A 24,023-nucleotide genomic window follows, 5' to 3' on the forward strand; every position below is an offset into this window, starting at 1 on the left:
ACATTGTTCTTAGTTTTATATATGGTGGTGCTCTGTCCTTTTCGTATAAAGTCTGCTTCTTTTTAGACATATTTATCCTCACTAATGAACATACCCTCCCTCTTGTTTGAAAAAATTATGAGCAGAACAGTTTTGTGAAAATTGACCTGATTCCAGCTACTTTTTATTTCTTCAGAAAGATTATAAGGAACCACTGTGTAGGGATTTTTTTTAACAAGTTCAGACTTTAGATTCCAAGTCTTGTTTGAAAACTTGCTGTCGAGACATGCCAGTTAACATTATGCAAAAGGAAAATATCTATCAGCCTATCATAGATAAGAAATTAGGGAACTGGGATTCTTCATCTGCCTATGCAACAGAATCTTTATTTTTCATCAAACGGAGTCATTCATAGCCTAAATCTATTGGCACGATTGTAGGAATACTTCCCATGCCACTAATCCCTGTTCATCAGATTCCGCCCTTCTCTCCCTGCCATTCCGACCACACACAAAGTTGCTCGCACTAAAGATTATTTGATTTCCTTTTAAAGTTTATCTAGATAATATAATAGCAACATCCCTCTAACAATAAGTGTGGTTGTATCTCAGCCCTCACAGTAGCAGGGTCTGCAAAACAATGTGGGCGAAACCTCCCAAATGAAGGACTCAGGAAAATGACTGGTATGGCAGAGAGAGAGATTCAATCACGTAGAAATAAACTGTATGGGCTGACCCTCATTATTCTGCATTTTTTGTTTAAATAACTCGTAGAAATACATTTGAGTCTGAAGTGTGTGTGTGGTGGGAGGAGTGAGGTTGTTTCTCCCAATGAGGCATAGCTGGAGAAAGGGATATGTGAGTGCACAACAGTAATGTCAGCAATTCTCTCCTCTTTCCAGTAATCTCATCTGGATTTGTGTGCGTCTCTTAAGATGCTCCAGTGCCATCTCAGCAGTCACCTTCCACCTGCTCTTTAAACCCCAAGTGGGCAAGCCATGGGGGGGGGGGGGAGATGGAAGTGGAGAATGAATGAATCTTTATCATGCTGCAAATGAAGCTAGAGTCGAGGTGACTTTTGGTGACTCCATGCCACACTGGGACTATATGCCACCTGTTCAAGTTATCACTTACCATGGGTACCAAAACAGAGCACTTGATCAGGGGATAGAAGAGAGCACTGTTGGCTGTCAAAGATTTGGACAGCCATTTAAACTAACGAACTGAAAGTTCACATGTGCAAATGATCAAATGAGTTGCGGTTACAGGCTCTTCTCTGGAAAAAGGATGAAAGAATAACTGCATGCTAGTTCTTCATAAGAACTTCTCTTGAGGTTAGAAATGTAGTACCAAGAAGGTAGAGTAGCTGGCTCTGGGCACATTGTGGACATGTATAGATGTACACTGCATAGAACCTACAAAGTCTGTTTAGTAGAATGCAAACTGGCATGTGGAAAAAAAACCTGTCTCCTTTAATCATCTATGGCAAAAGCCTGGTTGTCAGTTCCTCAGCGAGCGTAAGGTGGTGCCTGAGTGAACAGACCTGATTCTGCACAAGAACAGTATGTCACTAATGTAGTGTTGAGCACAGACCATATGTGGGTCATAGGACAGGCATGGCCACATGTGCAGCAGAATTACAGGGCGTAAGATCAACAGTCTGGCCTCTGTGAGTGAAGTGAAGTAATTGTGTTCACATGTTCAACATGAATCACATTTGGGTTCTGCAACTGTTTCTATCATCCAAAATGTGAACTCTGGAGATTTGGGCTAACCACAGAGCCCCTATTATGTGTTCATCACAAATTCCTTCACCTAATAATAAAGTTTAGCCCTTGATGTAAATATTTCTAGTATCTAACGCCAAATACACTGCTCTTCTACTTTACCAGAATCAGCAGCATATAGTGCTTTTCACTTCTCTCTAAACTGCGTTCAAAAGCTAAATTATTTTTATTTGCGTTCGTTAACCTATATCTACTTTGCCTCACCTTTCATGTCTTTTTAAGGATCGGGCATGTGAAATTCTATTGCCCTACTGTTTCACATTAAATTTACTGAGACTTCTTATTTACTTATTTTCTGTTAGATTGCAAAATATCAAGAGACAATATGAGCTGTCTGGATGACGTACCTTTTAAAATGTCCAAGAGCTTTGAAGATGACTCTGCTGAAGGCACCAACTTAATCAGTTTAGCCGACTTTGATATTCCTGACTGCACTGAGATCCTAATGTGCACAATGGTAGGTTAGTCCCTGTTCTAAGAGCTTTTGTTAATTTTGATCCCAATATTAATATCGATGATATTAAGAGTAGCTTAGTTTTTTTTCCCACTAAAAAGGAAAAAAATATCCTTGAAATATTTATTTCCTGGACCAAACTGACACCTCTTTTTGCAGTCTCATGCAAGACCAAAGATTGGTAGGGCAAAGCCCAGATCCTGCTTTGGCCTGTGCCACAGGACCGGAAGGGGAATTTTGGCCAACCAAAACTACCCACGCTGGCTAGGACATATGCTGCAGTGTGGTGTATTCTGACAGACTAGGCCCTGTTAACATGAGAGTTGAAGGTTGTGTTTAAATGGACACATTGGTTGCTAAACAGGTTTGTCAGTCATAGGAAACTGCTGTGGATTTCCCCCACTGGCTGGCTGTAGTACTTTTTTATCACTATCATTGCAGTTGTTGTTTTTCCAGAACCTACTAGAGCAGATTTCCTAGGTTACAGTTATTGCTAGCACAGTTTCAACCATAGGATGGATAGGATTTTAGTTGGAGTCCTCTGTAAAAAGAACTGCTTTGGTTTCAAAGATGTTCCACAAGTTCTCACCAATAGGTGGAGTCATTGCACTTTATTCTTGGCAAGCCTGCAGAACTCTTTCTAACAGAGATTGACACTGTTACACTCTTGCTTGGAGGAGCTGCAAAGTTTTACAAACCACATCCCGCTTTTATGCTAGTTCATGTTGCTCAGCTTTGCTTTGCTCCCTATTTTAAATATCTCAAATATACTCAGAATAGTTTTTTGAAGGAGATTGCCACATCTGTGCCTTATGCAACATGTGTGAAACAGGTAATTGCAGACTGAGAGGTGTGCAGTCTCCTGATTTGCACATTAGTGTTTGCACAGACATTCCAGTTGCCCCTTTCTCTCAAATTCTGAACTTCATATTTGGCTTTGGAAAAAACAATATTATTCTTCACATGAACTTGATAAAGCTGCAAGATTGGATTTAAAATCTTTCCTCAAAGTTTGATGTGTTTTAGCTCTGGGGATTTGGTTTAGGTCCATATTCAGTCATAACACTAGCAAGTACTAAGCCTGATTGTATGTAAGTAGTAAAAACAGAACTCGTGGCCTGACTGCGGGGTATTTTTGTCTGACAGCCCAAAAGAGTTCTAGTCCGGCAAGCTCCAGGGCATGATATAAGACTTATTTGCTCAATCAGGTCTTTAGACTTGCATCTCAAATATATTTGCATTTTAAAATGAAGTATATTAAAATAGTACCTCTTCTACTTCCATGCCAACACCCTCAGTCCACAGTTCTGTGTTTCCCTTCCCCAGGACCGTAGGTGATAAATACTGAAAACAAGGCATAAGGCTTTGATTGTAAGCTCAACTCTGGAAGCTAGTTGGTTTCTAAGCATTATTCAAAGATTTAAAAAAGCCCTTGAAGTTCCAGTGTGAATTTATTTGAGTTGGATGTAATTATTTCTGAGAGGCAGAAACAGTGCTATGTTCAGGATTACAGATACTGGGCTAGACTGTTAATTGGTGTAACTCCCTTGCCTGAGCTGGAGCTCTGCTGATTTACACCAGCAGAGGATGTGGCCCATCCTGACCAGTCCTGCACCCCTTACTCTTGCAACTAGTTCTATTGTAAGTGTTACTTCAGTGAGTAAGAGTGAAGGTTTGAACCCGTAAAAGGCTTTTAATTGACATCACATGAAGGTTTTAAAAAAAAAAATACTGAATCATTCTGCTTACTGCTATTTTACAGCATGATTTCTCATTAGAAAAAAAGGTGCTTTACTGGATTGAGGCTGCTTCTGGGCAAGAAACTCCCTGGTATGAAGTTACTACTGACGTTGTGCCAACAGCTCCACCTTGCTGGCTGCTTTTGGTTGATCCTAAAGAAAACGATGTCATCAATACACAAAACGAGGAGACAGCTAGTGGGAAAGCAAAGGATAGTGTGACACACACAGCCTCTGTTCGGAGATGTGTAAGTCTAAGTGCTGCTGACCTGAAATATGGCCCTTCCCTGCCCAGAGGTGCATCATCTGAGATGGAAAGTGAGGACTGGTACTCTGAAAAGAATGAGTATTCTGAGGACGATGAGTATTCCTCTACTACTGGTGAAGAAAGCAACAAAGAAGAAGAAAACATTTTGGACAACAAATTTGTTGAAAGCATCATGCCTCAGCATTCCCAAGTTCACCAGTTTAGGCCAAGGACTTCTCCGGTATTGCTAGATCCACCTTCCGAAAACTGCTCCTACGAGCCAGTTACCGCAAATCTGATCAAGCAGAGAAGATCCATGATTTTATTTAATAATATGAAGAATGAGTTGGAAGAAGCCAAAAAGAAGTTAGCTGCTCTAGTGCATCCTTTAAATAGATCGTCTGTTGAAAGGAAACTGGCTCCAAGACCCTTTTCTCTTTACCAGCGCTCTCGAAGTAGCAGAAATCTTAGATATGGACCTGCCTCGGATGTATCCTTCATGGGAACTTTAACCCCAACACCTCCACCTACCCCTTGCTGTAGTCCCAGGACACCTGCTGCTGCTAGATCAATACCTCCAATAAGAAACCATAAACCCACCGTTGCGGTAAGATATGGTTTTTTGATGCTGTGTACCTTTGTCAATGCTACCTGTAGTAGTCACACAGCCCCATATAAAGTGGGGTAAAGGGTGAGAGAGAAAGAAGACAATGTAAGCCCTAGAGCAGGATTTCCCAAACTTAGAAGCTGAGGAAATCATAAACATTTGGCCTTCTTTATATGTTGAGGCTGAAAAAATTAATTGAGGAAAGTCTGATAAGTGGTTGGGGAACAGATTTTCACTAGAGCTGGTCTAAAATTTTTTGCTGAAAATTTTTTTCAATGAAAAAAATGCCTTTTAGAGGACGTTTTTGTGAGACAGTTTCCATTTTCATCCAAGAACTACAACCATTTTGATTATTGACAACTGCCAAAGAAAAACCAGTTTTCAACAACTGAAAAAGTTTTGGTTTTCAATGAAAACCTGAAAATATAAACAATTTTTGTTTCTTTGACATTTTTTGCAGGTTATGAAATACATTTCCCAACCATCTCTAGTTGTATCCCACACACAGCTGCCTCTCCAGCTGGCTTTTTTGGCAGTTTCAGAAGGGATGCCATGGATTGAAGGAACATGAAGATGAAACTGCTTTCTCACCCCTAAGGTGCAGCTCAGGGTGGAAGTACTGCACTATAACTATCTCTTTTGTCCTTGTTTTGTTGGTAGAAGGACTTCAGCTTTCACAGCTGCCAATTCTGGCACTTTTTACCTGCACAAAATTCACCTTTAAAAAGTCTAAATGGAATAATTATGAAATAATTCTGATCTAGTTCCATAGTTGCATTATAATGTCTGATCGTGTCACCACAGAGTAAGTACCAGAAAATGACAGAATGAATGTTTTAGTTCCTGTCATCTTAAATTTTCAAATTTGATCATAACTACTTGAGAGATGTCAGACTTTTGTTACTTAAAAGCCACAGGTCCAGTGACCAAATAAATGAAAGGCAATGTCAAGTTACATGTACTTGTGTGAGATTTAGAGACGGAAATTATGGAGTGGTTATATGCCTATGCATACTCTGTAAACTAAATCATTGTTAAATTTAATGACTTACCCATCATCCCAATCTTTTCAGCTATCATACGTCATACTGTATTCCATAAGCCCCTAACCAGGATGAGCACTTCTCAGCGTGAGACATTTTCTAGGATCTCAGACGGCTTTGTCTCTCTCTCTCTTGCTTATGGTTTTATATCTTTATACACACAACACATTCTTAAATAGGAGATCAAGTGTTTAGAGGGTCACTTTTTTTAAGACTTGGCCACCTGACTGTCATCCTCATTGATATTATAATCGTTTCCTGCTTGGTCAACCAACGGTAAGTAAAGAGCTTATTGGAGTTAGGAACAGGATTCCCTGAGAATTAGAAGCTGAATGTGATCAGTTTACTATATCAGCATCCTTTGATCTGTATCTGAACCAATGCCTAGATTTAATTAAGTCTAGTCTCATTTGAAGGGAGAGCTTGTGGATAAATTGTTGTAGCTGTCCCCTCATAATAACTAGATTGGGTTCTTTTGTTTGTTTTATTTTTAGAGTGCACAGCTTAAAGTTTTCCCAAATTTCCGGTCTGCGGACATTGTCATCTTGGTCTGTTCAGCGTTTCCCTGGAAACATAAATTCTGACCTCAGTAAGGTCATTTGAAGTAAACTTTAGAATACATTTGAACAGGATATGTAACATACAAACTCCCATGCATGACAGCTAACATATACTGTAATCATTTATTTATATGCTCACACACAAGACCAGAAGGGTATTGTTCCATTTATTGGAATTTTCCTCTGGTTGCCCAGTCTAATGAAATTATGTTAAATAACAAATGCTGCTTTTGAGCATCCACAATTACCTTGTTGCTCCAGAAGAGGAGAAAAAGGATTCTTTTAATAGTTCCTCATAGTACTATATGCTAGTATCTTGTAAATGAATGTGTCTTAATTAGCGAACATAAAGTTCTGTGTTTATTTTTCAGTCCCTCAGCCCCTATTCCTGCCTTCCACCCCCTTCTGCGGCTCTGCAACATCCAAGTTCCCACAGAACTCATCCAGATTCAACAGCTGACCTCCTCTCGGCATTAAGCCAAGAGGAACGTGACCTTATTGAGCCAGTTATAGCCTTGGGTTATCCGATACGCAGAGCAATCCTCGCCCTCCAGAAGACTGGAAGACAAAGTTTAGGTCAGGTTAGTGGAGCCAGTATTGCTTTACTTAAATGGCATGGAAAATACTTGATAAAGGACAATCATGTAAGAAGCTTTAGTGCAATATCATCTGGTAACTAGCCAAGCCTTAAAAGAGACGCCCAGTTCTGCTTTTGGGAAACTGTAGTAGTTTATCATGCGTCATAATAAGAACTGAAGTAATTCAGGATTTTTGCCTTGGATCTTCAATTTTTAAGTAATAAAATTGGCTTGCATTATCTTCAGCCACCTTCTCACAGGCAATAATAGTTGCTGTTTTACTGTTTTATATTGTTCTATTTATTATATAGAACCGAAAACCTACATCAGTGACATAAACCGCAATGTTATTTTGAAGGGCAGATTTCTTGTGTTCGTGGTATGGAAACATTTTTGCTAACAGATTTTTTTTTCTCGGTCGTTGGATCATATGATTTATCGCCATCAGGGGAGGCTCCAGGCACGAGCACACCAAGCACGTACCTGGGGCAGCAAGCTGCGGGGGGGTGCCCTGCCAGTCGCCATGAGGGCGGCAGTCATGCTGTCTTCAGCGGCATGCCTGTGGGAGGTCCGCCAGTCCCACGGTTTTGGCTGCAATTCAGAGACAGGTACACAGAAGGCGCAGGACCGGCAGACCTCCCACAGGCGCACCACCAAAAGCCGCCCGACTGCTGTGCTTGGGGTGGCAAAATACATGGTGCCGCCCCTGATCGCTGTGGCTCATCGAGTCAGAGCTGGAGTATGTAATTCCCTCTGAGATTTCTTGCTTTTTCACCAGAATTAAAGAATTTGTTTCAGAATTGTGATTAGTCACTGAATATGTACAAATAATGCCTTTGCATTATACTGGGTCATAAAAGATTCTAATTTGTCACCAGTGCGTATGCATCACTTATAGTTATCTTACTGGATGCTTCTGTACACTAACTAGTATCTGAGCATATGCCAATCTTTAATGTATTTATCCTCACAACGCCCCTATGAGGTAGGAGAGTACTGTTATCCCATTTTACAGCTGGGGAACTGAGACCTAAGGAGAGACTATGTGACTTGCTGAATGTCGCACAGGAATTTTGTGGCAGAGCAGGCAATTGGACCTAGGTCTTCCCAAGTGACCGGCTAGCACCCTATCCACTAGATCAGTGGTCCCCAACACGGTGCCCAGAGGTGCCATGGCACCTGCCAGGGCATCTATCTGCATCCGCATACTGGCCAGTGGACAAGCATTAGTCGAAATGCCACCAAAAAGCAGCAATGCCAAGAGGCATCGCCGCCAAAAAGCAGTGTCATCAAGAGGTGTTGCCGCCGAAATGCCGCTGATTTTTGGTGGCATTTTAGCAGCGATGCCTCTTGACGTTGCTGCTTCTTGGCAGATGCTTGTCCGCTGGCAACGGTCCTCGGTGGCTTGTCGCCCGGTGCCCACCAGATAAAAAAGGTTGTGGACCACTGCACTAGATCATCCTTCCCAGACCAGTTCTGCTGTTAAATGCAAGTGTTTCTGTAATCCAGATTGGTGAATATTATTTATTCTACTCATAAAGTCTTAAAACAAGCCAGGCACAGAGGAGTGGGCAAAGTGCAGCCTACATGCCCTGTGTAGTTGATGGAGTCATGCAATGTGCTCCTGACCGTGGCTGCCATCATCTTTAATATGGAGGGCACAGCCCACAGAAGCTATACATCCCAGCAGGCAGTGCTCCATATTACAGATGAGGTTGGCTCAATCTGCTCAATTTTACGCAAATTGAATGCGGCACTCAGGTTCTCAGAAAGTTACCAGAGCAGCACTTAGCTAAATATACGGTTGTATCCTTCTGCTCCCTGCGCTGGTCTCTTTCTTTCACCAGTGTGATCTCTGTCTTCTCTGGTTGTGTAGAGACACAGGGAAATACAATGGTTAGCCCTGAAGACTTCCAGTCTCAAATTACCAGTGTAAGTCTGACCAAATTAGGCTAAAGACCTTGCAGGAAAAATGTTTGAAAAGAAAAATCAAGACTATTCATTACTTCTTAGTGTCACGCTGGGTTGCAGTGTGGTGCTGACAGCTACAGGCAGGGTGATTGATAGTAACATCATACAGTAGCCAAAAATCACTGCATTCTTTATGGCGTTGAGTCAATCTGCCGGAAACTACCCATATTCCCAAAGCAAGAATTTTCACGGTATCAGCCTTAAAGAGGCAACATTACCCCAATTCTGACAAAAGAACATGGTTAAAAGGCTCATACAGGGATAGGGATTGTCATAATGGGTCAGCAGTCCATATAATCCAGTATCCTGTCTCCACCAGTCACCAGTACCAGATGGTTCTGAGGGATATGGAAGAATTCCAAAGTGGATGGGCAATTGTGGAATAATCTGCCCACAATGGAAGTCTCTTCCTAACCCCTATCAGTTAGTGGGTGGCTTATGGCTGACACGGAAGTAATAGTTCTTCAAAACTTTTTGATAGTCCTTGTTCATTCCCTCTTGGGCACCTGGCATTAGCCACTGTTGGAAGACAGGATACTGAGCCAGATGGACCTTTGGTCTTACGCAGTATGGCTGCTCTTATGTTTTATGTTTCTAATGTAACTGTTCTCATTATCTGCATAAATGCCCATTCTTTTTAAAAATTCTTCTAACTCTTGGCCTCAACTATACTTTTACGTTGTAGTAGTGAGTTCCACAGGCTGATTATGCATTGTGTAAGAAAGTTCTGTCAGTTTTAAATTTGCTGTCATTCCACTTTATTGACTGTCCTATTGTTCTGGTAACACAGAATATTTTAGGGATGTTTTTAATAGTGGATTTCCCCGCCCTCGGTCCAAAGCTTGCTCCCAGGGAAGAAGAGTGGTTTTCCCCAGTCCTTCATCCTGAAACCATCACTTTTCTCCATTTTGGTTCGACCTAATCTTGCAGTCTACACCATTCCTGTGCTTCATCTCTGGCTGTGAGGATGGAACTTATGGGCTGCTCTCTGAATTGGCTGGCAAGACACTGGGAGTTTAAAACCAGTGTACAATGCAATGTTCTTTTAAGCAGCCGCCTATGGAATCATCAGAAATTGGTGGCCTAGGAGAGATGGGCCTTTTTAGTGAAGATCAAACAAACTTGTAATGGAAATCTTGGGAATACATTCAAGGGAATGTGTAAGCCATGGGCTTGTTAAGTGGAGTGGATTTAGTTTGAGTCATTGCATTGCTTTTCTTTGATATGAAAAAACAAATATTTTTCTGCATAGCATGACAGGTAACATAACGAAGCTGAGGGGGGAATGGGACAGATAAATTACCGAGCTACAAGTGTACTGAAGAACTTCATGTTCCAAAGATTATAATGCCAGAATAAAGCCCCTTTAAGAAGTTTTCTGTGATATAAGATGCTACTGAGGCTACCTGGTGTTTATAACCATCCTCAATCTCATTATAAGACACAGGAAAAAACCCAGAGAGAACAGCTTATGATAGAAGCAAGCATTAAACTGTGTATGTATTTAATTTTAGTTTTGCAGAACATGCCTATCTAATGTTTTGTGGGTGTATTAATATTCTTGAAAACCAAAGGCAAAACTTGTTGATCCTAAATCCATTCCTCCAGGGCAAGCTAGCTACATTCTTTCTCCACTTCCACAGGCAAAAGATTAGTTTATACTGTACCATGAGGTCAATAAGTCACAATATTTAAAAACCTGTTTTTGTTTAATCTTACTGGTGGTTTTTTATAATGCTGAAATCATCCTGTTTATGCCAGTTTTGCACAAGTTCCATCCTCTGCTTACACAAAATGTCAGATTCTCTGAATTGTTTGCTTCTGCAGTGAACACTGTAGCCAATGTCCCTGTTAATGGCCAAAGAAATATTGTTAACAGCACTGGCTTTTTAGGAAGGAAGGACATGAGACAAATAAAAACAGCAAGTTATTTATGTCAATGGCAAGCAAATAGAGGCTGTAATGTTTGATTTGATAATACTTAGTCAATGTAGGTTGTGCTTTTTAATCCTCATTACCACACTGCGGGAGAAATGAGTATTCAGCCAAAAATTTTTCTTAGATTTAGAAAGCCTTTTTTTTGGTGGACATTTAGCAAGTTTTATCATCTTTTAGTGAATCTTTCTACTGGCTTTGATGCTGTTAGTCTGGCAGAGGGCCACTCATTTTCTTTTACTTTGGAGATTATAAATCAAATTCTCCTCTGGCATTAACAGACACAACTTCAGTAAAGTCTGTGCAGTTGCACCCGCTTACACCAAGGTGGTGAATTTGACCTTGGCTTTTTTATCATTATATATTTAATTTATTGTTTGTCACATAAGTTTTTGGGCAGTGAATGGCTTATGTGGTATTTATAAGATACCACTGGGAATTGTGCTGTCAGCACTCCAAGAACAACGAGGAAAGCCAAAAATAACTGTTTACTCTCAGTAATGACAGCAAACAGGCCTCTCTTGGGGTGCGGGGCATATTCTGCTCTGTATTCTGGAGCAAGGCCCTAGAGGGATTTTGAACATCAAGTTTTGAACATCAAGAGTGACACTGTGCTGATGGCAGGTTAGAGTTCAGCACTATCTAGCACTTTAATGATACAGTCTTTAAAAAAACAAACTTTAAAATCTTTTTCCCCACATCAAGCAGAGTTCAGATTTCTGGATTCCCCTGGGGAGGGGGTGTCCCTCTCTTTGTTCATATTTCCCACACCCAGAGAATGGGAAGATCATAGATGATTATCTTCTCCAGGGAAGTGATGAAAGTCCTGCTGCCTGAGTCACTGAAAACTCATAGGAACAAAACATTAGGCAACAAACTGAATGGCACAAGTTTACGTTGACTCTTTCCCATCTCTTTTTTTTAAATTTGTGATACTCCTTCTACTCCGTATCTAAAAACTGGTGCAAAACCACAGCTGACCTTAATGGAGACTGAAAGACAAACAGTCTAGTTCCCTGAAGTGTGGCTATAACATACAGCTTTTGCCAGCTTGTGGGATAATTGTACAATGCACAAATTACTTATATTCCATGCGTTTCTTGTTACAATCCTAGTCTCTTCTCCAATCCCAAATTCAATGTGAACAGTCCAGCGTTAGCGCCATTGGGCATCTAAGAATTTAGCTTGATTAAGAAAAACATCAAATTTTGCACTTTTAAAAAAAAAGTAAAGGGCCAAATCCTTAGGTGATATAAATCAGTGTAGCTTACTCAAGCTACTCTGATTTGCACCAGCTGAAGATCTGGCCCACACTGAGGGAATGTTTGCATAAATAAGCCTCATTCAATAGCAGGGCTGAAATCTTGGCCCTACTAAAGTCAGTGGGGCCAGAATTTTGTGAAGCAGGGGGCCCAGCCTCTCAACCAGGAAAGCTCCACTCGAGTCCAGCCTCTCAACCAGGAAAGGTCCATGACGATGGAACAATTTGTCCCTCCCTGTACATCTGGTTCTGGGTAATAAGACCTTCATCCCCTCGAGGAGTTCTGGTGACACCTCAGTCATAAGAACAACCTCCAAGACGGAGCCTCCATATTGCAGGGCTTTGGAGTGGTGGGCAGGCACACTCCTTCAATCAAAGGTTTCATATACTGGCAATAGATTTTGATTGCTGCTCACCCTCTCTCCCGGAGATTATATTAACCCAGTTTCTTTCTTGCTATCTCTCTGTTGTAGTTTCTCAGTTACCTTAGTGCCTGCGACAGGTTGCTGAAACAGGGCTACGAAGAGGGGCAGGTGGAAGAGGCAATGGAAATGTTCCAGTACTCGGAAAAGAAGGTCAGAAGCAGTTAGGTGCCTTCAGAGCAAAGAGTAATGTTGCTTAGGCCTTGTATTAGAGGTAGGACTGAATCAAACCCCCACCATGACCTCCAGAACCCCTTTCCTTGTGGGCTACACCTAGCTGTTGAGGAATCCAGCTCCGCCTCACACAGGGAGTGCAGAATATTGGTGAATGGCTCCATTACTGCCCCCGCCCCTTGCAGTGGAAGCACTCTGGTCTCATAGCCCATGCACTGATGAATTCTATACTGCACGGGCACCAGCCTCCCCAGTGGCCCATCTACTTACTAGTTCCACAATGAGTTGCCAAGGCCTGTATGCAGGCTCTCCCCTGTGTGCCTTCCTTTCCCCAGATGGCACTGTGACAGTGTGTGTTGGCATTTATGAAGTCACTTTTGGCCAAGGGTGTTGAGAGGTGCCCCTGCCCATGTGAAAAGCTGGCACGGAAGAGGATAAGCACTACTGAACTTTGGGTCTGGACTGTTTGGCATAATTCCAACTTTCACAACACACCGGATTGCACCTTTCCCTTCTGCTGACCTAGTTGCAGATAAGAGGCTGTGGAAAATACTGAGGCCAGTGAAGATCTGGTGCAAGAATGAAGGGTATGGGGGAGGAGGGAGAAGCACTAAAAATAAATCCCAGCTGGTGTTCAGTATTTTTTTCTGATTTGATACATCTTTTTCATGTAACTACCGTATTTCATAATGTAGACTGAAATTCTTTTATATTATCTGATAATGGTAATATTTCCCCCCAAATTAGTAGTAGTTCACCGTACTATTGGCTAGGGGCCACTTTAGAACCAGACTGACACCCTTTGGGAATTGGTGAAATGTGTGACTGTTTATGATAAAACAGTATTGAAATAAAGAAACAGTAGGTGTTACCTGCCATTAAAAACTAGCCCCTCTGTCTGTTCTATCCGTGGAGTGTGTCCAGAAAAAGGACATTTTCTGCCTTTTAGAGAGGTGGGACCAGATTTACCACTGGTGCCGGTGGGTGTCACTCCACTAAGTCAGTGGACTGGTGTCCACTTTTATCTGTGGTGACTTTGGCCCAGGGTTTTCAAACTGTTCTGTTCCCAGTTCTGCAGGGGCAGCTCCTGCACATATATGGAGCCTCGTTGACTTCCCTGGGGCCCTGCCTAAGCATAAGAATTCACCTGTATGGAGCTGTATTCAGAATCAGGGCTTTACCATCCCCATTCTGTACCACTGAGTTCAGCATTGTTCTTTAAATGTAATTAATCCTGCTAGATCATATAGCTCGGTTGCATCTTTTCACATACTGCTGCTTCTTCTGAAACCTTACAATAAATTCCCCTTGAATCGATAATGATAAAATAACTTCCTTTTCTGTTCCTTTTTTCCCCCCAGGCAGCTGAATTCCTGCATCTTTTAGTGCAATTTAAGGATATGGGTTTCCAGCAAGCTGAAATCAAAGAGGTTCTTCTGCTTTATGAGAATCACAGAGATAAGGCACTAGAAGAGCTGATGACACAAACACAATGACCAAATCTCTGGTAACAGTGGCATCTTTTCATTTCTAGATTGACCACACCGTAGCCTCATAGTTTCATTCTAGATGCAAACTGTTAATTTAGTGAAATACATGACTACAGCCCCTCAGAAATAAACCATTAAAGTTGCATCTCATTCTCTCCCCACTTTCTGTGAACATCTATTACAAGTGGCTTTGTCACTGTACCATGGCAGTGGCTTTATATCAGAAATTTTTCTCTGCACCTCCACTTTCCACATGCACACCTTGATTATCTCACTCTTTTGGATAAAATGGAATTGGATCCAAGCCCCCATGTGGCTTAAATTCTGCAAAAACCGGGACATGGCTTACAAGGCTTTGCAAAACATGGCCTCCTCAGTCACTCTGGGATCACATACAGCATAGTCTCCGTTTTTCCTATAGTACAGTACCAGCAAATATAACCAGATGTGAACTTTACAAAACACAAACCAACAGACGAGGTTGTTTTTTTTTTATAAAAGCAGAACATTTCCCCAGAAAATTAGTTCCTGTTTTCTTGAGATGAGTCCACCTTGACCTGGTCCTGTCTGAAGTGTGTAACCAAATTCTAGATTTCAGCCAAATAACATTGGCTTCCCATTTAAAAGGAGAAGGGTAAAATGAATATAATATTTAACTGAGTGTAAGAGAAGAAAACAGGCTTCTGTTGTAATTTTGTTGGTAACTAATATATCATGTTTATCCAGTAAGGTGAAAAATGGCTTATGCAAGTCTTATGCCCTGCATGTACAGGAATTTCCATGAAATTTGGAAGAGAACTGAAGGAATGATTCTGCTCTGTGACCAATTGAAGAAAGTGTGGAGAAGCGGCACAGCTCCAGAAGGTGGGAAGCAGTGGCTCAAATAATCAAGTTATGCACAGTCTTCAAGATCTGGAAAATTTGGATGTAGGTTTTTTTCTGGTGTAACTGACATACAAAGAATGTAACTGATCCAAATCACCTTCTTGGGTGTCTCTCTGCCCTTTGCAACGTTACAGGGAGAATGTTGTCACATAAATTAACTCAAGCATTTGATTTTCCTTTGAATTAGTCATAGATGTAATTGCTTGTGAGTAAGGAATTTTTTTTTTAATGTGTCTTTTCCTATGAAAATGCCAACTGGCACAACTTAGCAGGGACAGTCCTTAATTAGTTGCAAAATATTTACCATTTTCCATTGTGTCCTTCCAAGCGTTTTCATAGTCCAATCTATTTCAGCTGAGTTAAACAATCTGTCCTTACATTTCTCCCCCATCTTCCCATTTATAGCTTTAAATATCATTGTTTGGGAAATGTCCCTCTGTTACTGCTTGATGTCCAACCATCCTCCTTAGGTGTCACAGCAGGGCTGGAACACTGGCTCTTGAAAGAGAGGATGATCTCATGGTTAAGGCACTAGACTTTGACAAGGGGACCTGAGTTCAATTCCCAGGTCTGCTACAGGCTTCCTGTGGGACCTGGTACAATCTCTTAATTGCAGTTATGAAATGGAGGTAAACTTTTCCCATTCTTTGTCTGTTTTAAACAGAATGTAGACTCTTTGGGGCAAAGACTCTCTCTTGTTATGGCATGCCATAGACCGGGTACACTTCTCCGGAAGTCTTGATTATCTCATCTATGTCTGTGTCACAGATCCTGATGAGCATTCCTGCCTGGCCACACGCTAGGATTGCTGTCAGGGGAATCTAAGTCTTTGTCCTCTGGTTCCCTGGAGCCTGACCAGAGCCCATCCACTATCCCAATCTCGAGGTCCCTCAGCACACTCTCAAGGGACAGACCTTCTATCTGGCATCCCCTGCACGGGTTGGAACCTGCTGACCACCCTCCTAGCCCCTCTGAGCACAGCACTGGCCCTCCAGACTCCCCGGTACTTAAACACACACCTCTCCCAAAGTCAACCCAAAAGGTGCGAAGCTTCTAGGTTACAGGTTAATTTTCCCAGGGGCTCACAGTAGTCATGATGCAGTCAACACACGCACATTGCCCAGTCGAACATGGTTACGCTCTTAACAGATCAAGCACAGGAGAGTACAGATCATACAAACCCTCCTAAATACAGTGTCCCTCATGGGCTTAACCTTCCCTTGAGGTCTGTCGGAATCATCTGTCTTCCAGCAGGCAGGCAATGTCCTCCACCTCATGCCTACCCTGCCCCTGCAGCGGACTCCCTCACTGTCATCGGGGGCAAAATGGCTCTCTCCCCTGGGCTCCTCCTGTGAGTCCCTTTACTCTCTAAGGTCACCTGCTTTTTTTTGTTCTCCTGGTAACTTTCCATTACTTCCAAACCCTAGTCCCTACAGACAACCGGAGGAAGTTTCTTGTCCCAGCTACAGGAACAAACCCATTGTCCCTAGGTGTTCTGTTTTGAATAGACGATTGCAGCTCACTCAGCATTGTCTCTGGCCAGCAGAAACATGACACAACCCTGCTCATTCATGGTGGAGCCAGGGCTGGTGCAACCATTTAGGCGACCTAGGCGGTCACCTAGGGTGCTGGGATTTGAGGGGCTCCATTTTCTTCAACAGTGACTGTGGCGGCCGGATCTTCGGCCGCCCCAGTTGCCGCCGGCATTTAGGCAGAGGGAGCTGTGGCAGGGGAGCGTGGGGAGGGCCGCCTGCAGCAAGTAAGGGGGGGCGGCATGTAGGGGAACTCCCTCCCGAGCTCACCCCTGCCCCGCCTCCTCCCCGAGCACGCCGTGGCCGCTTCACTTCTCCCACCTCCCAGGCTTGTGGCGCCAATCAGCTTAGGTGCCACAAGCCTGGGAGGCAGAAGAAGTGAAACAGTGACCGCGTGCATGGGGTGCTTGTGTGCGGAGCAGGGGGGAGCTGGGGCGGGGGGGTGCCTCAGGGCAGAGGGTGGGGGGTGGGGAGCTGCCGCAAGGGGGGGCACCTCAGGGTGGGGGGGGCACGTCAGGGCAGGGGTGTGGGGGGGGAAGGCGCAAAGTGGAAGTTTCGCCTAGGGTGCGAAACATCCTTGCATCGGCCCTGGGTGGAGCCACATACAAGTAGGCTTCCCATGACTCATTAATTTCATAAAATTATCCATCATTCAGAAGTGGTACAGACAGAACCCCCAGTTCATCACAGACTAGAAGGGAATCGCTTTGATCTCTAGGCTTTTTGTGCTTCCCCTGTGTCTGTATATAACTGAAGAGAGCAATATGTCTGTCCCACTGGAGAGATGCTCAAGCTACCTATATATGTTGTAAATACAAAGCGCTGAAACAAACAGAGACAATCCTGAAACCTTTACTCACCTGAGTAGTCCCAGTGAGATCAAAGGGGCTACTCCAGTGAGTAACTCTAAAACTGCATATTAACACTTGGTCTCCCAATCAGAACACATGCTTTAAAAAAAATTAGTTTGCCCGGTAAGTTAGTTCTCTGTGTGATAGCAATTCTGCATCCGTATCTGTCACATACGTACTTCTCTTTTCCTCACTTCCTTGAAGAAATTTTTCACTTTAGTTACACGAACATTTATTTTTGAACACAGTCCTTATAAGGCAAGTCCATTCTGCAGACAAATTTTTTCATCCCATTTATTGTTGCCAAGACTTTAGAAAAAAAAAAAAGTCTTGCAAAATGTTAACATCTGATTAAAGAAACAGTTTAAAATCTAACTTTGTCTTCAGAGAAATACACATAATTAAGATGTAAAGGAATAGATAACGGTTGTGTGTTCCACTCCAGTGACTACAAAACATTCTGACTGCAGTATCTTTAGGGTTGGAAATAAAATGTGCAGATGGTGTTGTGCCCACTTATGGTAGGAGAGGTGACTGTGCCTAATGGTCTGTGGTTGAAAGTTTGTGTCGAGATTTTTTTTGGCCTTGTATAGCTGATTTCCCCCCACCTGTTCTTATTTGAACAATTCTCCTTTCAGCCCTTCTCAGCTGGCAGTTCTATATACAGGTGGCTTATAGAGGCAATGGGCAGCTGACTCAGCAGTTTTACTTTGTTATGTGTTACTTTCACTTTAGCTTTGTGGACAGGTTGATTTAATCAATGTATTTTTGTCTGGCACACTGAATCCCAACACATTTTTCTCCTCTAAATGTTACAACTCTAGGACACTTTGTATTTTAGTTATGTGTATTTCAGGACATCTAAAAGCTGTGGACAAAAGCAAATGAAGGGAAGAAAAGGTGTTCAAAGGGGATAGAGGTTGTTGTGCTTGGCCTCTTTGAGGCTATACTTATAAGGAATGGAAAATGCCTGCTGTATTAAACGATCCTGGATGAGTTACATAAGCCTGTAATAGTTATTTTAACTACTCTACAAAGGGGGTTACGCTGATTACTCAGGTTAGGGTGATTTTAAAACATAATGCACTATGTGTGCTGGTGTTAGTTCAGGAGACAACAGTGTTAAGTGTTAACTGACTTCAGCTAAGATAGGACATAACTTTGCCTTTGCTGAGTTTATACTAGCCAGTTTGCAAGTAATAGTGGCAGGTTTCCAGTTGTAACAATTTAGTTCTCTACTGGAGTTTTAAATGCAAACAGATGTACAGCCTGCTTTTCACTTGTTACATTTTTGTTGAATAATGCATGCAATTGTAAAAAGGTTAATGAAGCAGAATGACTGGAGGAGCACTCTGCTTTCTACCTTCGTCATATATGGTCTCATATTAAAAAGGCTTTCTACTGATCTTTAGCATCCTTGTACTAAGTAACATCTCAGTTCAAAATAAAAAGCAAAAATATAAAAATTGAAGCTGTTTATAATTTGAATGGAAAGCAACTGAACCAATGAGGGGAAGGATGATGAGAATCCAAAGATAAAATCATGTATACGATGTGTTTACTAAATTGAATGTCCTCTGCAAATTCATAAGTAGATATGAATATTTTAGGCGCAGATACTTTACTCCCTCTCTGGAAAAGGGTTGACTCATTTCCAGAGCAACCAGCTATTTTCAGGATACCTGAGAAAGACATGCAGGGACTGACAAATTAAAAATGCCTTGACCTGAGCCTAAAGGCCTGGTGGTTGCATAATTCCTACTACTTAAAATGAAGCGGCCTTTTAAGCATTAGTAGGTAGTGGAATGTGTTACAAATTGTTGTTATGAGCCATAAAATCAATATATCTGTTGAATCCCTGGTGTTTAGTGTTTAGCAGAGCTATGAATTAAAGTTGCTTTTGGAAGGATAGCTATAAAGCCCCTGAAATCCAACCAGTAGATAGCAATCAAACCAGCACATAAAAGAGGCCACAACACTGAAGGCTACATCAATGAGGCCAATGGACAACTCTCTGACACCACCTATCATAAAGAACTTGAAGAGCCCATAAAACAATTTACACAGGAATTTTAAGATACCATCAAATCCTTCCTCAAACACTTCTAAGACAATTTCTGCAACCTCTTCCTCCATGAACTCACCCCAGGGACCTTCTATATGCTTCCCAAGACATACAAATAAGGGAACCCAGGCAAACCAGTCATATCTGGCCACTGCACTCTTACTGAGGGACAGGACTCATATAAACCATCTTCTAACTATTCACCATACCAAGGGCAAGCTTCTTCCAAGATACTACAGGCTTCCTCCAGAAACACTGCAACATTAACAATCTCCTTCATCCTTGCTACCATAGGTGTCACCTCCCTATACACCAACATCCCTCACCACAGCAGCATCACTGACTGCCTCAAATACAATGCTCAGAAATCCACCCCAAACACATTGCCAGACTCATCCATTTCATCCTCACCCCAACAACTTCACATTTCACAACAAACACTTTGTCCAAGCCATGGGGATAACCAGGAGTACGAGGATGGCTCCGCAATTTCCCAACCCCTTCATGGGCCACCTTGAGGAAAACTTTCTGGAAAATGCACCAAGAAACCAATGATTGACTGAGTTACATTGATGATATTGTCATCATGTGGACATACAGCCTAAACTCCCTCATAGATTTCCAATACACCTTCAATAACCACCTCCGGTCCATCCAACTCTCTCTAGAACGCTCCCACACCAGCATCAATTTCCTGGACACCACAATCAGCTTAAACAATGGAACCCTACAAATGGCTATAAACAAGACCCATGACCACCACAGACATCCCAAGAAAAATGTTATCTGCAGCCAGGCACAGCGATACCACAGAATTTTCTTCAAAGAGGAAGTCTAGAGGACACACCTAAATACATTTAAAACCACCTTCACTAAACCAGGACACTCCACCAGAGGCGTAAATCAAGTTGTGGAAAGGGCCAGCCAAATACCCAGGGAGAACCTGCTTCCATACAGGAAAAAGAAACCTCCCTGACCACATGCCCCTAGTTGTCACTTACCACTCCACACCGGAATGTACATGGGGTATCATCAAACAACTACAACCCCTGTTTGATGGGGATCACATCCTGAAAGAAATCTTTCCTAAACCCCTTCTTCTGACCTTCAAACAATCCCACAACTTCACCAAGCTTGACATCAAAAGCGAGCTCCCCACAGATACACCAACTCAAAGTGATGCTTGATCCTGCTATAACAACAGATGCAAAATCTGTGGACATAACTCCTTTGTAATGATCATCAATACACAACAGACCTTTCAAGAATTATGGGTCCTACACATGCCTATCATAGCATGTGGAGAACCTCACCCAATGCATCAGATGCCCCAACAACAACAATGTGGGTGATACCAGACAATCACTACACTCTAGAATGAACTAACAGAGAAAAATTATACAAGGCAAAAACACGCTCTCACCTGTGGGCGAACACTTTTCACAAAGTGATCACTCCTTATCTGACCTCTCAGTCCCCATCCTCAAAGGAAATCTGCACAACAATTTCAAAAGGCAGGCCTGGGAACTTGAATTTATAACTGTGCTAAACACTAAAAACTAGGGACTCAACAAAGATACTGATTGTACGGCTCATTACAACATTTTGTAACACACCTCACTGGCTGCTAACCCTTAACTACCCGCTTCATTTTAAATGGTCTCCTGTAGCATGGGTGAACCCTTTACACTTAACAATGTGTCCCATCTTATATTTAGCTTAGATGCTCTGGTGCCTTCCCCAGTCCTGAAGAAGAGCTCTGTCAACCTTGTAAGCTTATACCTTCTACCAACAGAAGTTGGCCCAATAAAAGATTTATTAATATATTATTTCACCTACCTTGTTTCTCTAAAGAAATAGTGCCTAGCTATATAATTATTGGCTCCACTGGCATTTCCATTATAAACTTCTTTACCAAAGCATTCATATTACAGCCTTAAAATGTTGCTTCCAGGCCAAAATATGGCACAGGTGGTATGGAGCTACATTGAGTATTTAGATAGAGGCAGTAAATCAAGTATTTTTGGTATCTTTGTCTTGAACTGAATAAACGGGCTTTTACAATTTGCCCAGAACATGTCTGACCTGATCTGTTTGGACAAGGGAAATGTTTGGATTTCACAGATCCCTTGCATTCCTGCGAAGAACTGTGCTAACGTTCTGAGGATGTAGGGTAACAGCTACAAACAGATATTGCTCCAGACTTGTTCTGTGCATTGTGCAATGAGGCCTCGATCCTGACTGGGGCCTCTAACAGAAGTAGTAAAAATCATACTCTAGAGATTCTCTTGCCACCTGCAATATTTGTGCATCCCCATTTGAAAAGTCTTGCTTGTGACTGACTGTGGAACCTCTTTGTTGTTTGAAATGTCCACCCTGAAAGTGCATAGCTGAGGGCTGGAAAGTTCCTTGTAGTGGTGTGAATGACTTTAAGACAATAGTAGCAGGAAATGTTCACACCTTTGGTGTAGATCTTGTTTCAATGAGCAGAACTCTAAGCTAAATCATGAGGTGGAAACTTTTCTGCCAAGCCATGGCTATTTTTGTGTTTCTTAATTTTGGTAAAAGAGCAGGAATATTTGTGGCGCCTTAGAGACTAACAAATTTATTTGAGCATAAGCTTTCATGGGCTACAGCCCAGTTCATCAGATTCATAGAATGGAACATACAGAAAGAAGATGTATATACATACAGAGAACATGAAAAGGTGGAAGCTGCCACACCAACACGAAGAGGCTAATTAATTAAGATGAGCTATTATCAGCAGGAGAAAAAAAGACTTTCGTAGTGGTAATCAAGATGGCCCATTTCAGACAGTTGACAAGAAGGTGTGAGGATACTTAACATGGTGAATTAGATTCAATTTGTGTAATGGTAAAGTCACATCTAGCGAGTTCAAACTCATCAGTGGTATTGAACTTGGTTTGATCTGGCATCTCATTCTGGACAGCAATCCAAATGACATGACCTAATGGTGAGTTAAGGCCCATGCAACAGTTAAGCCCTTGAAGTAGAGTCAAGTGTGGCTAACATGGTCTACAGGCCTTGTGCTGCTGCAGAGGAGTGAATTTCACTGCTACACAGAGATCTCTCGGCTTCAATGGGACTGCTGGTGCTGATACGACTTTATCAGGAGAGAAAGAGTCAGCAGCTGTGAGGGGGCCCACCCTTTAATAAATGATCAGAATGAACAAATGCTCGATAATGAACTCCCTGTTCAGAGGCAGGAGAAACAAGGATTGGACCCTAGCTGGGCTTTCCGATGACACTGTGATGACCACAGCGTAAAAGGCTAGGTGCAGACAGATGTCTTGTGCAAGGAGAATGCTAATTTGCAGCACAGAGTAAAGTTGGAAGCAGAAAATGGTGGAAGGGAAAAAATAAATTTCCAGTGTAGGAGTCAAGGCAACCTCACTGAGACCCTGATGGTACCTGGAGTTCTGTCTAGGTGGCACCTACACCCAAACACAGAGCCTCATGCAAGTCAATGAGCTCTATGCAAGCCCAGAGGTCTGTCCAAGTGCCTGCCACTCTTGGTATGATCCATGCTCTGAGCACTTGTACTGTCCACAGTTCTGTCCCACGCATCAAGTTCTCCATTCACGTAGCCTAATTCTGCCCTGAGATGCACCATTTAATTCATGTTGAAACCGATCATTGACTTCAGCTGCATCAGTTGGGTTCTGTGAATGGAAAATGAGCTATTTTATAATCCTCAGCATCCTTGCTGGATTCTACAGTGGAAACTATTTTAATGAAACTGGTAGATGGGGAAAACCAAGATGGTGGCCTAGACCAATGGCAGGGGCAAGTGGAGACCGATGAACAAAAGAAATGAATCTGGACAGAGGGATGCCTTTTAAAAGCCAGTAACTGTAATGACCCACATGGCTGCATGCTTGACAATGCAGGGAACTTGGCAAGAGCTAGAAATCTAAGAATTTGAGGCCTGCCAGCTGGCATTCTTTTCTGTTCTACTTCGATTCTGGAGGCCTGCAGGGTTAGGAGCCTACTCAATTTGTGGAAGAATGGTTGTGTAATATATTGGCTTTTCATATTGATCACCACTTTATATGCACTGATGGGCAGAGTCCAGCTAACGGAGAGCTCTTCTAGCAATGCTGCGTGTGTAAGGTTTGTAGAAATATGGGGTGGGGGAGGTAACCGTTCTCCAAATACTCCAGAAAGAGGATATTAATTTGGTGTGATGCAATAAAGATCTTCCCAGCTCCTAGGCTCAGAACCCAAGAAAGGAGGAAATCAGGGGAGGAAATTAAACATTCAAGTGTTCCGTGACCTGCCTGATGAAACTGTGAGTACAGCGTAAAAACGATATGTTGGGCTCTCTGTGTCTGGAAATAATGGACCCTTTGACAATGTTTATGAGCTTGAAGATGAACCCAGGCTGCTCTTCCATTGATATTTTCTCCTTTCTTATACTTTC

At 42.3% G+C, this 24,023-nt stretch overlaps 2 protein-coding genes across 3 annotated transcripts in view; both read left to right on the top strand.

Annotated features, from left to right (window-relative positions):
• The window catches only part of UBAP1L (ubiquitin associated protein 1 like), a 21,774-nt gene extending 6,547 nt beyond the window's left edge, over positions 1 to 15,227 (top strand). Inside the window, exons 2-7 of the mRNA XM_050967496.1 lie at positions 2,068 to 2,222; positions 3,982 to 4,812; positions 6,787 to 6,996; positions 12,634 to 12,735; positions 14,118 to 14,263; positions 15,019 to 15,227. Of these exons, the coding sequence (XP_050823453.1) occupies positions 2,091 to 2,222; positions 3,982 to 4,812; positions 6,787 to 6,996; positions 12,634 to 12,735; positions 14,118 to 14,252 (1,410 nt within the window). The 5' untranslated portion in view covers positions 2,068 to 2,090 and the 3' untranslated portion in view covers positions 14,253 to 14,263; positions 15,019 to 15,227. The remainder of the gene's footprint in view (positions 1 to 2,067; positions 2,223 to 3,981; positions 4,813 to 6,786; positions 6,997 to 12,633; positions 12,736 to 14,117; positions 14,264 to 15,018) is intronic.
• A 6,811-nt stretch (positions 15,228 to 22,038) lies between these two features.
• RASL12 (RAS like family 12) overlaps positions 22,039 to 24,023 on the top strand; it is a 58,705-nt gene continuing 56,720 nt past the window's right edge. Inside the window, exon 1 of one of the 2 annotated variants that reach the window (XM_050967508.1) lies at positions 22,039 to 23,891. The gene's annotated coding sequence lies outside the window, so the exon portion shown is untranslated. The remainder of the gene's footprint in view (positions 23,892 to 24,023) is intronic. The other variant, XM_050967509.1, reaches the window with a different exon arrangement.

The sequence above is a fragment of the Gopherus flavomarginatus genome, chromosome 9, assembly GCF_025201925.1.
Source record: "Gopherus flavomarginatus isolate rGopFla2 chromosome 9, rGopFla2.mat.asm, whole genome shotgun sequence".
NCBI classification, from domain to species: domain Eukaryota; kingdom Metazoa; phylum Chordata; order Testudines; family Testudinidae; genus Gopherus; species Gopherus flavomarginatus.